This window comes from Anthonomus grandis, chromosome 12 (assembly GCF_022605725.1).
Source record: "Anthonomus grandis grandis chromosome 12, icAntGran1.3, whole genome shotgun sequence".
NCBI classification, from domain to species: Eukaryota; Metazoa; Arthropoda; class Insecta; order Coleoptera; family Curculionidae; genus Anthonomus; species Anthonomus grandis.
Window position 1 is genome coordinate 5,185,760 of NC_065557.1, and position 13,138 is coordinate 5,198,897.

Below are 13,138 nucleotides of genomic sequence, written 5' to 3' on the forward strand. Positions count from 1 at the left end.
CTTAGGATTTTGCTACAATTTCTTTGAAAAGAAAACAATTTCTCTATACCAAACAGTTGAGGTAAACTGGATAAAGTGTCTGAGAACAAACCTATTCGATTTTCAATCTCGATTCGATTCATTTTATCGAATCGAGATTGAAAATCGATGTCCACATTCAAATTTCTTGTTCATTATCGACATTTTCTGTATCTTGTAGATCCTCAGAAGTAAATTACCGAGATCTGCTTGTAGCTTTCTAAACATTCCGTGGTCATATATAGAGTATACTGGGACGAAAAAACTTTTAGTCTTAAAACGTGGATCTAGCAAAGCACATTTTCCCATTAAATTATTATTTTCTACGCCAGAAAATCAACACAGTGCAAACTTTTTCAGTTGTTCTAATTCATTGGCAAATCAAATAATTCCTTTGTTATGTTTTTATCTTATGTTGAAATGTGTGGCTTTGGTCATATGGACCACATTCTAATAAATAAGCATATAGAAGCCAATTTTCAGTTTTACTACTATAACAATTGACACAAACCTTGTCTATACTGAGAAGGCTTAGGTAGTTAAAGCAACTGAATGCGAATTAAAAATTAGGCCTTCATTGATATTCTTGATGCAAGCATTATTTTGTAAAAGTAAACTTACTAGGCATAGTATAAGAAGTTTCTAGTGCATTAATCAATTCTCTTTTACTTTTCTAAGGGTTGAGGATCTTTGTTACGTTTAAAAAAGGATTATTTATTTTTTGCTGTCCAGAAAATAGCTCTAACAACATGACTAAGCAATAAAGTTTGACTTATTCTTTTTCTAGACGATAGACGTAAATGTTTTGGCCGGAAACAGAGCTATAGGCTTATAATAATTAGTGAATACTGAATAAATGAAGTAGTCAAAGTAATCATTTAATTTTCAGAGAGCTTTTCGTTACTAGTAACGAAATTGGAAGAAATTTAGGGTGAAATTCGACAACATTTATGCGATATAATGTGCTCAAATAGTTTTTAGGATATAATCACAGCACCGCCATTTTCAGGGGCTGATATCTCTAAAACTATTTAAGTGAAGTATAGTATGTGAACTATAATTTTTTTTGGAATTTCACATACAGTCAAGTTTATTGTATTTTATATACATATACTAAAATAATAAATGTTCACAAAAATGTCGTCTAAATATCCGGATCTCGTTGGCTCTTCGGAAAACCCACGCGCAACACGTCGCGTTTTGGAATAAAGTGTCCAATACATGATCCTGAGCCCACGTGAATAAAAAGTAAAAAAATATGTATATCGACATGGGCGTGGAAAAAGATAATTATAGTAAAAATGACTTTTATGGGATACCATTTATTATAGACATTATATCAGTCATTAAAGGAGTGCGACAATGAAAAATATACATATTTTTTAAATAGGGGGTTTACTGTATAGATTTATGAGTATATTTGTTCAAAAGAAAATCCCTTGTGCGCCGCCTATGGATTTGAAACCTAAATGAAATCAAGAATCTTTTTTAATAAACTTTTAACGAGTGACTAAAGCTTCCTAAAAAGGAAAACTTCATAATATGATTCAGTTCCACGCGAGTCCACGCATATATTAAATCGCTCTTTGTGTAAAGATATAGTTGCAAATTACTTTAGTATTATTTTTTAAGGCATCATTGATCCTTCTAATTACTTTCCAAAACAAGTACTACCTATATTGGCGTCACCACTTTTGGTCAAACGTCAAACTATTTTGGATAAAATTTTTGACAAACCAAAAGAACTTTTGCTATTATTTATCTAGTATCGTTTATATTATAATTATGCAATGCGCTATTTAACTGTATATAAACATTTTCAAAAAAAAATATTTTATTGAATAATTAATATACATAAATATTTTAAAAAATGTGTCTTTGTTTTTTACTCTCGTTGGTCATGAGGCTCATAGTTCTTATACGTAACCTAGGCAACCCGCCAAACATCTCTCACCGCATGGCTAAGAGGACCAACGAGGGGCCAAAAAATTACTAATTGCTTTAAATGAACGATGCTATATTTGTGTAATTAAATAATTACGTTAATAGACGATTCAGTCGGGAAAACAGGAAGATTATTCCGGAATATGCTCACAGGCTTCAGAATGTGTCGCCGATTATCACGATTCGCCGTAATATGGTAATTTTTTATGAATGAGGCTAAGGTTGGTGTGGCAACGCGATGCTGAAAAATTAGAAGTTTATTTTAAACGAGAGGTTATCACTGGGCTCTTAATTGAAGTATTTATATTATTATTATATGATGAAGCATTTGTTAAAAGCATTGACACTTTTTCCTGATGAGAAGCTGGCAGGTTGCGTATGAAGTTGAGGTTCACCATGACTTGGGTTCGGTTCTTCAGGGGGCAAAAAGTTAAAACTCATATATTGGTTACATGTTTCGCATTGTTTAAAGAAACATCTGAGAAAGATCGTAAAATGGATAGATGATTCGCTATATTTGATAGTTCATAAGCTACGCCCTAATTAATAATAATTATAAGCCATTTAAAAGCAGCTCAATTTACGTTTATATAAGTTCGGCCCAGGCTTACAACGAAATCATACCCAATCTGACAACATGGCGGACATTGTTCGAATATCTTCAGTCACGTGGGGTCATCTATCGGACGGAATAGCAGATGAGAGCGCCATTGCCAGGTCTTTTTTTAATATTTATACCTTAGGAAAAGTTATTATTAGTCTTATAATAATATTTTTAAGAAGTTCCGTCAAAAAAAGAATAATTTAAAAACTGTGTCGCGAAGTGCTACAAAAGTCATAACAACCCTGCTCATGACACCTACAACTAAATTTCCTAAATTCCTGACAACTTGGCAACGTGGTTTACATATATCAATAAATCATGCACACGTGTTTGGTATAAAATTCCTAGTGACTTTCGGCTTTCGACCAGACGAGTTGGCAACACTTAGACAGTCAAGCTGTCAAAGTCAATGTCAATCTCGTGGCATTGGCCCGTTCCTCCTCACTCTTTCTTTTACGGGAGTGCGCCGACTGTGGCGTATCGTATTTTCTGTGTTCAAAGAATAAAATCTTGAAACATCCAATATGGTAAGTGATCCTAGACTTTTTCATTAGTTTTATCGTGTTCCTTATTAAATTCCCCGTCTGTCGGTGTAAATATCGTCCGCGATTATTTGGAAAATCTGTGAAAAAAATGTTAACAATCTTTTACAAGATTGCACAACAATATGAACGGGCGCACGTACCAGTCGATCCCTGTTTATCCGTCGTTCTCTCTGTCATTTATGAAGGATTTTTCAAGTTTATTAAAAAGGGTACTATAACAGTGTGAAACTTTACTAAAATACCCAGGTTATTCCAGTGAAAAGTTTTTAAAAAATACTTAAAATATGGTGAGTGTAAACACCAGAAGAAAAGTGCATTATGGCTGCAGCACCCATGAATGGAAAAGTGCAACGGGATCAATAAAACACATTCATACCGCGCCTTCTTTTTGTCCCCTTGAAGACAACAAATTGAACTTTTTCTAATCTTTTTTTTTGTGTTTTTAGGTGAACTTCACCGTAGACGAAATCCGTGGCATGATGGACAAGAAGCGGAACATCCGTAATATGTCCGTCATTGCCCACGTAGACCACGGAAAATCCACTTTAACCGACTCCCTGGTATCTAAGGCCGGTATCATCGCCGGTGCCAAAGCTGGAGAAACCAGATTCACTGACACCAGAAAAGACGAACAAGAAAGATGTATCACCATTAAGTCAACGTAAGTAGAGCATTTAAATAGTAACAAATAGCTTTTTGACAAATTTAATGCTCGGGTAACAATAGGGCCTTGTTTAAAGATCAAAATAATGCACAAATCTTGTTTTTACCTATTGCTTTTCATGGAATATTTGGTTTCAATATTGCCACAATTCAAGGCATCAAAACATATCTTATGATCATTTTGGGGGGTAAAAATGTGGTTCTGAGACAAGGACTTTATTAGTTGGAACATCAAAAACAGTTGCGAAGCATTTTTCAGAATATTTTCCTAAAATAATAAAAATATTTTTATCATGTAGAGAAAGACCATTTTTTGCTCAATAGTTGCATATCTCAATATTTCTCGTACCTGGAAGATTTCTCATACAGGCATTTTTATCAACCGAGAGCTCCTAGATGTTCAACTTTGCAATGCACATTCACACCAAAATATAAGGAAAAGGGAATCCCGAGGATGGGTTGAGAGAAAGTTCTATGTTGACAATTTCTCTGTTAATATTCTAGTTTGCAGTTTATTTGTCAATGAAATAATTTTGCTGCTCAAACTCCAAAACAGGGTATTGGTTTTGGGAACTTATAAAGACACTATAATTACCATTTTAATAAGAATAGAATCTTAACTTTAAAATCAGTTCATAGATTGTGTGGAAAATGAGTTTCACACTGCAAAACAAATCTGAAGGCATATTTGTTTTATCTATTGGTTTAATTAGCATTACTACTTCAACGGTAGTTGTGCCATCAGGGTATGAAAGATTAGCGGATGTTACATACAAACATGTTACATTACTAATCCAGGAAACTAAAGAAAAATACTTAACCCAACATTCCTGTAACATAGAAACTATTTTCAATTTCAATTTATTCAAACTTAATACATTTGTTTTTTATATAATTTACTTTAAACTGCACGATGGATTATAAATCTGTGTGTGCAGTAGTTAATACTTACATTTTTAAGAAATGTTCCAAGTTCAAGTTCAATATATTCAACTTCAATATAAACTATTACAATTCTAAGAATATAAAGCACCTAGATACCAGAGTATCTCTATGTGCTATGGTAGAAACAATTCAAAAACTCTAATATATCAATGCTGTTACCCTTAGCAGACTAGCCGTTATATAAATTAGTTCACAATATTTAACATTTTAAATAAGTTTACCCAAAACTACATAACAAAAATCAAAAACCAGACAATAAAAATGAGAAAAAGAGAAAAAAAAAGATTCATATCTATATACACATATACATTTTACCTACAAAGGTATTACGTAGTATTTTACAGAATTTTCTAGTCTTTGGTACCTAAAACCTATAATATTTGAAACAAAATAAATAATTGAATAAATGTCCATACTGAGATTTTTTTCTTTTTCCCTTATGTATTTAGGTTGTGATTGCTATTGAGTAAGAAAATAAAAAGTTTGGTGAAAAACAGAATATTGATACAAGCACTTATGATCAATCAACAAAATTTTCTTTTGTTTCCTAATATATAACTTAGGGCTCATTAAACTTTTTGAAGTATTAAACTTTAAACTTTTTGACTAATACTTAAGTAAATGAACAATAAACAATAATAATAATAATAATGAGGTTATATAATGTTAATTTATGGAAGGAGACTAAGCTAATTTAGTGGAAAAAGAAATCTAGTGAGAAGGAATTAACAAGTCAATCTAGCCAAAATTATTAATAGCTACCTCATTATCAATAAGCAATTTTTTAAATCTATGTTTAATTTGACGATAGTTTCCTGTTCTTAGTGAAAGAGGCAGGAAATTGTACAGTTTGGGACCAAGAAAATAGATATGTCTCTGTATGGCTGAACTATTTACTAAAGGTATATTAACATTTTGCCGAGATGAATTTCTAGTATTTAATTGACGAGATATTTCCTGTTTGTAACATAAATCTAAGTGCTGCCACTAAGTAGAGTTGTTCTAATGTCAATAATTTGCATTCATGAAATAGTAATTCAGATGGGTATCCTCTGTTTTTAAAATACATTATTTTAATTATATACTTTTGTGCTACATTTAAAGCTGACATAAAAGTTTTTCGAGCATTTCCCCATACAATAATACCATAGTTTAGAATTGATTCAATTAAAGATAAATATATAGTTTTAAGAACTTTAATTGGTAGGATGTTATGTAGCTCATAAAACTTATAAATCAACTTCCTTATTTTAGCAGATACAAATTCTATGTGTGATTTCAAAGTTAAATTTTCATCTATGAATACACCTAGATACTTAATATTACATTTTCTTTTAATGGTAGATTGACATTTGCAATGCAAAGATAATCATGTACCTTGAGCTCTTGAACTTTAGGAAGGGTTGCCTGAGTCAATGCAAACATCACAAAATGGGTCTTATCAATATTAAGTGATAACAAACTAAAATCCAACCATCTCTTTATGTATGTTATTGCTAATTCTGCTTTTCTAATAGCTGATTGCCATGTATTGCCAGTTACTATAATGACACTGTCATCCGCAAAACAGAGATCCCTTCCCTCATTCAACACAAGAAAAATCCCATTCATATAGATGTTAAACAAGACTGGCCCCAGCACTGTACCCTGTGGCACACCAACTCCCACTTTTACAGGATCACTTTTCTCCTCTGTTAATTTTACTTTCTGAGTTCTGTTACTCAAGTATGAACTGAATAGATTATTTGCTATTCCTCTTATCCCCATATCATATAATCTGTTTAATAAAATGTGATGTGCCACAGTGTCAAAGGCTTTGGCCAAGTCCAGGAATATTGCCACTACTTTCTCTTTGCTATCTAAAGATTTTATAATTTGTTCTGTCACTTTGCACAATGCATTTTCTGTATTAACATTATCTTTAAAAGCAAACTGACTTTCAGGTAATGGAATACTATGGTTTCAGTTATTTGAATATGTGCTTTAAAAGATTTGTGTAACAATATTATTGTATTATTTTTTTCAATTATTTCTATTAATGCAATACATAGAGTTAATCCTCTTTGCTGATAATACCACAACCTATTTCTCTCATAAGAGGGATATGAATGTATGATGAAATAGTCTCAGACACTTCTGAGAGACTGGAGTCTTGTTTCATTGCCCTGAATTCTTGTAAGGCTTGTACAATGAATTTTACTCTAGCACAGAAGGCTGTTAAATATGTTGCAATATATTTTTATCTCCAGGTATGATTGGGTCAATCCTTGTGGATAATTTGTGTAAAAACCTGTCCAGTGTCATATATACTCTGTCAGGTACCTTTCAAGTTATATATGACACTGCTTCACTTCTAAAATTTTTTATGCTATTCTTGTGTTTAAACATTCTCCACATATCAAGAGAGTATTTGGTCTCCTGTGTAGGTGCATTAGGATAATGAATGGGTTACAGTATGGAGCTTTTTGTGGGGAAAGATTTATTGGACTCTTTGTTATGACTACTGTCATGGCTAAGCTATAATACTGCATTCACTGTGACTTGACACCAAAGGCATAATGTTGTCCGAGGTTTCCATGAGCTTGCAAGGTCTAGGAATGGCACTCTCTTGAAACAAATGTTTGAAAGCATTTTTTCTTGCTCAGGCTTTCTATTCCTTTTAGAAGTATTTTAGCTCTAATTTTTATTTAATTTGATAGATCTGCAGTACCTGATTTTCCATAATATACCCTGTTGTCTAAATTTCTTTGTGATGTATAAACAAATTGCCATAACATAATGATTTAGTCATACTCAAAATAAGCTTTATTATTAAAAGATGTCTCCTTGACGAATCTATAAAATAATTAAGATAGTACTAATACCTCATTATGGGTCAAATAGAAAAAACACTATACTTACATACATTTTAAAATACACTAGATACAAAAATAAAAATAATACACATACAAAGAAGTTAAAATCCAAAATCCAGAGCTGTTAAATGGAAAGTACCTCAGTTGTTATTAGAGTGTAATATTCCTCAAAAGAGTATAAGTGTAATTAGACAATTAATCAAGGTACATACCTTTGTTTTACATTTTGTTAAAACTAAGTTCTTGTATCTGGTGACAAACCATTATTATATTGTGGGAGTGCACATCTGCTCCAAGATATCTATTAATAATTTCCTTAGCATGTATTAATTTTAGATGCATAATTAGAGGTTACAATTTCATGATTTTAAGTTTTAAAATAGGCTTTATGGAAGTGATAATTGGATTTAATATTTACAATTCAATGTTTGTATTTGCTGCTCCACGCAATATTAAAGACAGTAGTGACAGTAGCACCTTGATTAACAATTAATCTAATTTTCTTTATGGCATATATAATTTGATATGAGTACAATCTACTAACATGATCATTCCACTAGAGATTTACATCCATTATGAATACCATTGAAAAATCTCGATTTTTGTTTTACCCTCATTAAGGGAATAACCAATTCTTGGCCAGTAAGATTATATTTTAGCCCCAAATGTTGCATCAAAGAGAAGGAAGCTGATGCAATAAGGTGAAAAAAAATTAAATAAACAAATCCTAAAATAAAATACATTAAAAACATATAAAAGGCTTCAAAACAAAATTGAGACAAAAAAAACATATTAAAATCCAGCAACTTTTGAAGTTGATTTAGGGAATGCATATTGTTATACATTTTATTACTCTCATATAAGACAGTTTATTTTGCCAGAGTGGTATGGAGTATTGGTAAGCTTAAATTGACATTCTAATTTGCATTCATTTATAAGACTCAAAAAAACATTCAGAAGATATGTGATTGTCACCTATAATATTACAACATAAATTCAATGGTAATATTTTTATCTGATTAAGAAGTATAACAGACATGTCCATATTGTATTTTAATTATAGTAGTTATATATTGCCTGGACACATTTAGGTCTTTATGCCAATAATATAGAGGTATCTCAGGTACCAAGTGACAATATTTTGTTCCTACAAACACTATTCTAAATATCATTCCAATTTTATTATTATCATTACATCACTAGATCCAAGTGCCAGCTAGTTAGCACGCACACAAAAAAATGTTTTTTGTTGCTTTTTTCATTTTTTAATTTCCCTTATGACTGAATCAACTGTATAGGACCATGAGCCATAGATTGACAAATCAAGTCTTGTCAAAATAAAACTTTATTGCTGTTATATTGCAGTATAAAATCAAGTGCTTCTATAATTGCAATGGATTCACTTGAAAAGATGCTGTAATTTGTATTTAATTTATATTTAAAGAAGGAATGCTGCCTTTTGCAGTTTTTTGAAGCCTTCATAAGTAATTACTTCTGATCTGTATCTTTTAACTCAGACAAGCCACTTATGCCATATGGGAGTTAAAAAAATTAGTTTTAGTGTGACAAATTTAGTCAATCCATGGCATGACCCTTTTTTTTAATATTGAAATTATTACCTTACTTGACATGATGAAAATTGCTAACCCTTGATCAACCATGATCACTTTTGATTAGTCTTACTGACCTAAATAATGTCAAAAATGTTTAGTACAAATTTAATCTCCATATTATGGTTATTTACTATGATTTTCCTCTTGGACAGTGCCATCTCCATGTACTTCGAGCTTGAAGACAAGGATCTCGTCTTCATCCAGAACCCGGACCAACGCGAGAAGGACGTCAAGGGTTTCTTGATCAACTTGATCGATTCTCCCGGACACGTCGATTTCTCCTCCGAAGTAACTGCCGCCCTTCGTGTAACTGACGGCGCCCTCGTGGTCGTCGATTGTGTGTCAGGTAAGAAATTAAATTCAGTTCGTGTCAATAGCTCACATTTTAATAAACTGCAATCAATGGAGATTATAGATTTCACTTAGAACTTTGATGTATTGACAAATATAAAACTAAATATTATTAACAGTAAATAGATCCTTGCTTGAATCATTACTGAGATATGGAGTGATTATCTGGGGGAGTTTATATGGGTTAGTTAAAAAAAAATTAGGGTTTAGATATATAACACATGTGGCATATAGCACATCAAATGAGCTAAGGCATAGGCAGACATTTTTTTTTTTGTAATATAGACAAATTTAGATTTTTTTAACAATAATTTAGAAAGAATGTAGTATGCTTCCAAAATTAGGTTAAACATTATTTATTTATTCACGGTATACACCAATTTTACAAAAACATTTACTCAAACAATTTTCGATTGTCTAGAGTCTGGAAAATGCATCCAATTTGCAGATGACAAGACATAGGGTGTTGAATTGGAATGGGTAAATCAAGTAAAAAACCTGGGCCTTTGTATGGATAATCGAATGTGATTTAATGCGCCTGTAAATAAGATCTGTCAACAGTCATATTATAAATTAAAGTCATTATATGAATTTAAGGATATTTTGCCTGCTAGTACAAAAAAAATCCTTACAGAGAGTTTAGCGCTTAGTATTGCTGGATACTTAAATATTGTATATGGTCCTTTTTTAACTGAACAAAATAAATATAAAATCCAGAAAATTCAAAATTCCTGTGTAAGATTTACTAGAAATTTTCCTCAGGGGGGTTCATGTGAGTGAGCATGTAAAGCAGGTCTATAGTCTTAATATGGCCCAAAGAAGATTTTTGGGTATAAGCTGCACTGTACATAAATTAATTTTCGTGAACCAGAATATCTGTCAGAATTCCTTATTCAAAGGGGAGATACACATAATGTAAATATTCACTATAAAAGCACACTGGCAATCCCCCAGCATAAGATAAAGATTATTTTATTTTATTTATTTTATATAACTCTCATAAAGTTTTACAAGCACTGGACACGAACTCACAACAAAGCATACATGTGAAAAATTGGTTTGGTTCAAATTTTTTATCTATTAACCTAAACAAAACAATAAACTTACGTAATGTATATGAAACGTAACGTAATGAAAATGATACACAATTTTTAAGAATTATATTTGATAAGGAGATCTCTTTTAAACCGCATATATTATCATTAAATAACAAGCTAGCAAGTGTCGAAAATCTATGAAATTGTTCTTAAAAAACACAAATTCTCTTACAACTAATAAGATAGTGAAGAAACCATGAAGATTCTCCCTCCATTTCAGTCTGTATCCAAGATCTGCACTGGTAAAAAAGTCACTTTTATGTAAAACTGTTCAGCCATTTAATAACAAATCTGAAAACACTGAATTCCTTAAAAGTTTTTTTTTGATACTTAAGATTTTGCTATTGGGTAGGACTTACTATAGTATCAAAGAATCCTACCAAGATGCACTTTAAAATTTCACTTTATTTTGCTTTTATATATTTTTTATTAATGTAAGATTGTGTCTGATATCAAAGTTTGTATTTTTTAATTTTTTATTTTTAGATTATTATTTCGAATTGTTTTATTTGATTTTTGTGGTTTTGTATTTAATAGTTTTTGTTCTCTTGTTAACCAGTTTTGTTTTATTAACAAAACTTTTAATTTTGTGCACCTGAATTTGAATTTACCTAAAAAGTGAATCACAAAAATGAGTGGTTAGATTTATGTGTGGGTTAAATTGTTTTCACTCTTGCAAACCATTTTTTTGAGCCTCAAAAAATATCAACACTGTTGTTTGATACACTCTAAATTGAATTCAGTCATAGCTGCTAATAACCCTAATTTTATGAGAAGTTCTCATATTGTACTCTTGCCTATACCTCACTCAACTTTAACAAATAATTCCTTAATTTATTCCAGTGTAAAATTTTTTAACCATTTTCAATTCAAAAAATTTAAGGCAAGAATTGGCAGCGTTATTAAAGCTCTTGGCGCTGGGCAAGGCTTACTATAGATTGTCAGAGTAATTAGACAATAATTTTGAGCTTTGACTTAAATTTTTAATATTGTTATGTATATATATATATATTTTTAAATCTTGTGTTTTTCATAAAAATTTGTGATTTAGTGTAGTTTTCATTTAACAATAAATCTTTCTTCTTCCTCTACTTTAATGATGATTGCCATTACCGCCCCAGTCTGACATGTTTCCTGACTGATTGGTAATTCTGATGCCATTTTTTTTTTCAACTTCTACACATTCAAACACCATAAACAGCCTTAAGCATTAACATTTCGCACAGGTGTGTGTGTACAAACCGAAACCGTACTGCGTCAAGCCATCGCCGAGCGTATCAAGCCGATTTTGTTCATGAACAAGATGGACCGCGCCCTCTTGGAGTTGCAACTCGACTCCGAGGAACTCTTCCAGACCTTCCAGCGTATCGTTGAAAACGTGAACGTCATTATCGCCACCTACAACGACGACAGCGGACCCATGGGTGAAGTCAGAGTAAGTTGGCCGATAATTTTTGAGAAGCAGTATTTTTTTTTATAATGAATTTTCCGAACTTACGTAAGTGAACACGTTCTGTAACGTGTTTTTTTGAGTGAGGGTCGGTAAAGGAAATGTCACCTTTTGCCCTGCTGTGTCCAGGCCATGGCCACAGCGGTTTCCTACAGTGAGACATTTAGTTTATTATTATTGTTAAGAGGGAAAAGGATAAGATGTTGCAGGTTGACCGAGTTTTTTATGCTTTATATTAGTAGAAAATTAATTTGGATCAGTTGCCATGTGTGATATATATCCTTGTTCACAGGTGTGTTTTCTGATATCTGGAAGGTAACTTATATTAATCCTACACATAAGAGTGGAGACAAAACAGATGTGGAAGTTTTCTATCTTTGGCAAATTGGATTTATTTGGAACAACGTGGAGTTATTCCTGGTTGCTCTACTGTTACCAACCTGTTAGCATATTTGTCCTTTGACCATTTTATGTGGTTAGTATTTATTGTCTATATACCTCCTGCAAGTAGCAAATGGGTTTATGATATATTTGACAACCGCATTAAAACTAGCGATCTGTTTCTCGTTAACCAAATCCAACAGTTACTGCCTGGCCTGTTCGACGTCTTCTTTAGGGCCCCGAATTGTCACTGTTACTGTTAGGCTTTGGGAACTATTTATACACCACCGCAATCTCTCATCAGTAAGTGAATCCGTTTTCCTAAAAAGAGAGAATAAATTCACCTTTTGCGGGGATTTATGGCAGCGAGAAAGCTCGCTCAAGTTTGTTTTTTAATATTTCGACATTAATTTCTTGATAATGCATGTGTTGTTGTAGACATGGGGTTCAAAGGGTTTGGTAATTGAGCAATACAAATGTCTTTTCCCGAAAAAGTCTAGACTTGTTGAACAAGATAAACCATTTAACAATTTCTAGGAGAGGTTAATATTTTTGCTATTATTGAATAAAGGAATAAACACGATTAAAGAAGGAAGAATATGTATACATCCATGACCTCAAGCTAAAATTAAATTTTGTACAAAAAGAAACAAAAGTTTTAAAATAATTATT

The 13,138-nt window shown here is 31.9% G+C and overlaps 1 protein-coding gene and 1 non-coding gene across 3 annotated transcripts in view; both read left to right on the forward strand.

Annotated features, from left to right (window-relative positions):
- Window positions 1-2,926: 2,926 nt before the first annotated feature.
- Window positions 2,927-13,138, forward strand: part of LOC126743060 (eukaryotic translation elongation factor 2) — a 39,662-nt gene continuing 29,450 nt past the window's right edge. The window contains exons 1-4 of one of the 2 annotated variants that reach the window (XM_050449990.1): window positions 2,927-3,093; window positions 3,558-3,772; window positions 9,340-9,533; window positions 11,862-12,070. In XM_050449990.1, coding sequence (XP_050305947.1) covers window positions 3,091-3,093; window positions 3,558-3,772; window positions 9,340-9,533; window positions 11,862-12,070 — 621 coding nt within the window. In that variant the 5' untranslated portion in view covers window positions 2,927-3,090. Of the gene's footprint in view, window positions 3,094-3,379; window positions 3,399-3,557; window positions 3,773-9,339; window positions 9,534-11,861; window positions 12,071-13,138 lie in introns of those variants that run through there. The other variant, XM_050449991.1, reaches the window with a different exon arrangement.
- On the forward strand, window positions 11,725-11,794 carry LOC126743453 (small nucleolar RNA SNORD31). Its single transcript, XR_007662878.1, has one exon. It is a non-coding gene; the product is annotated as a small nucleolar RNA SNORD31 (small nucleolar RNA).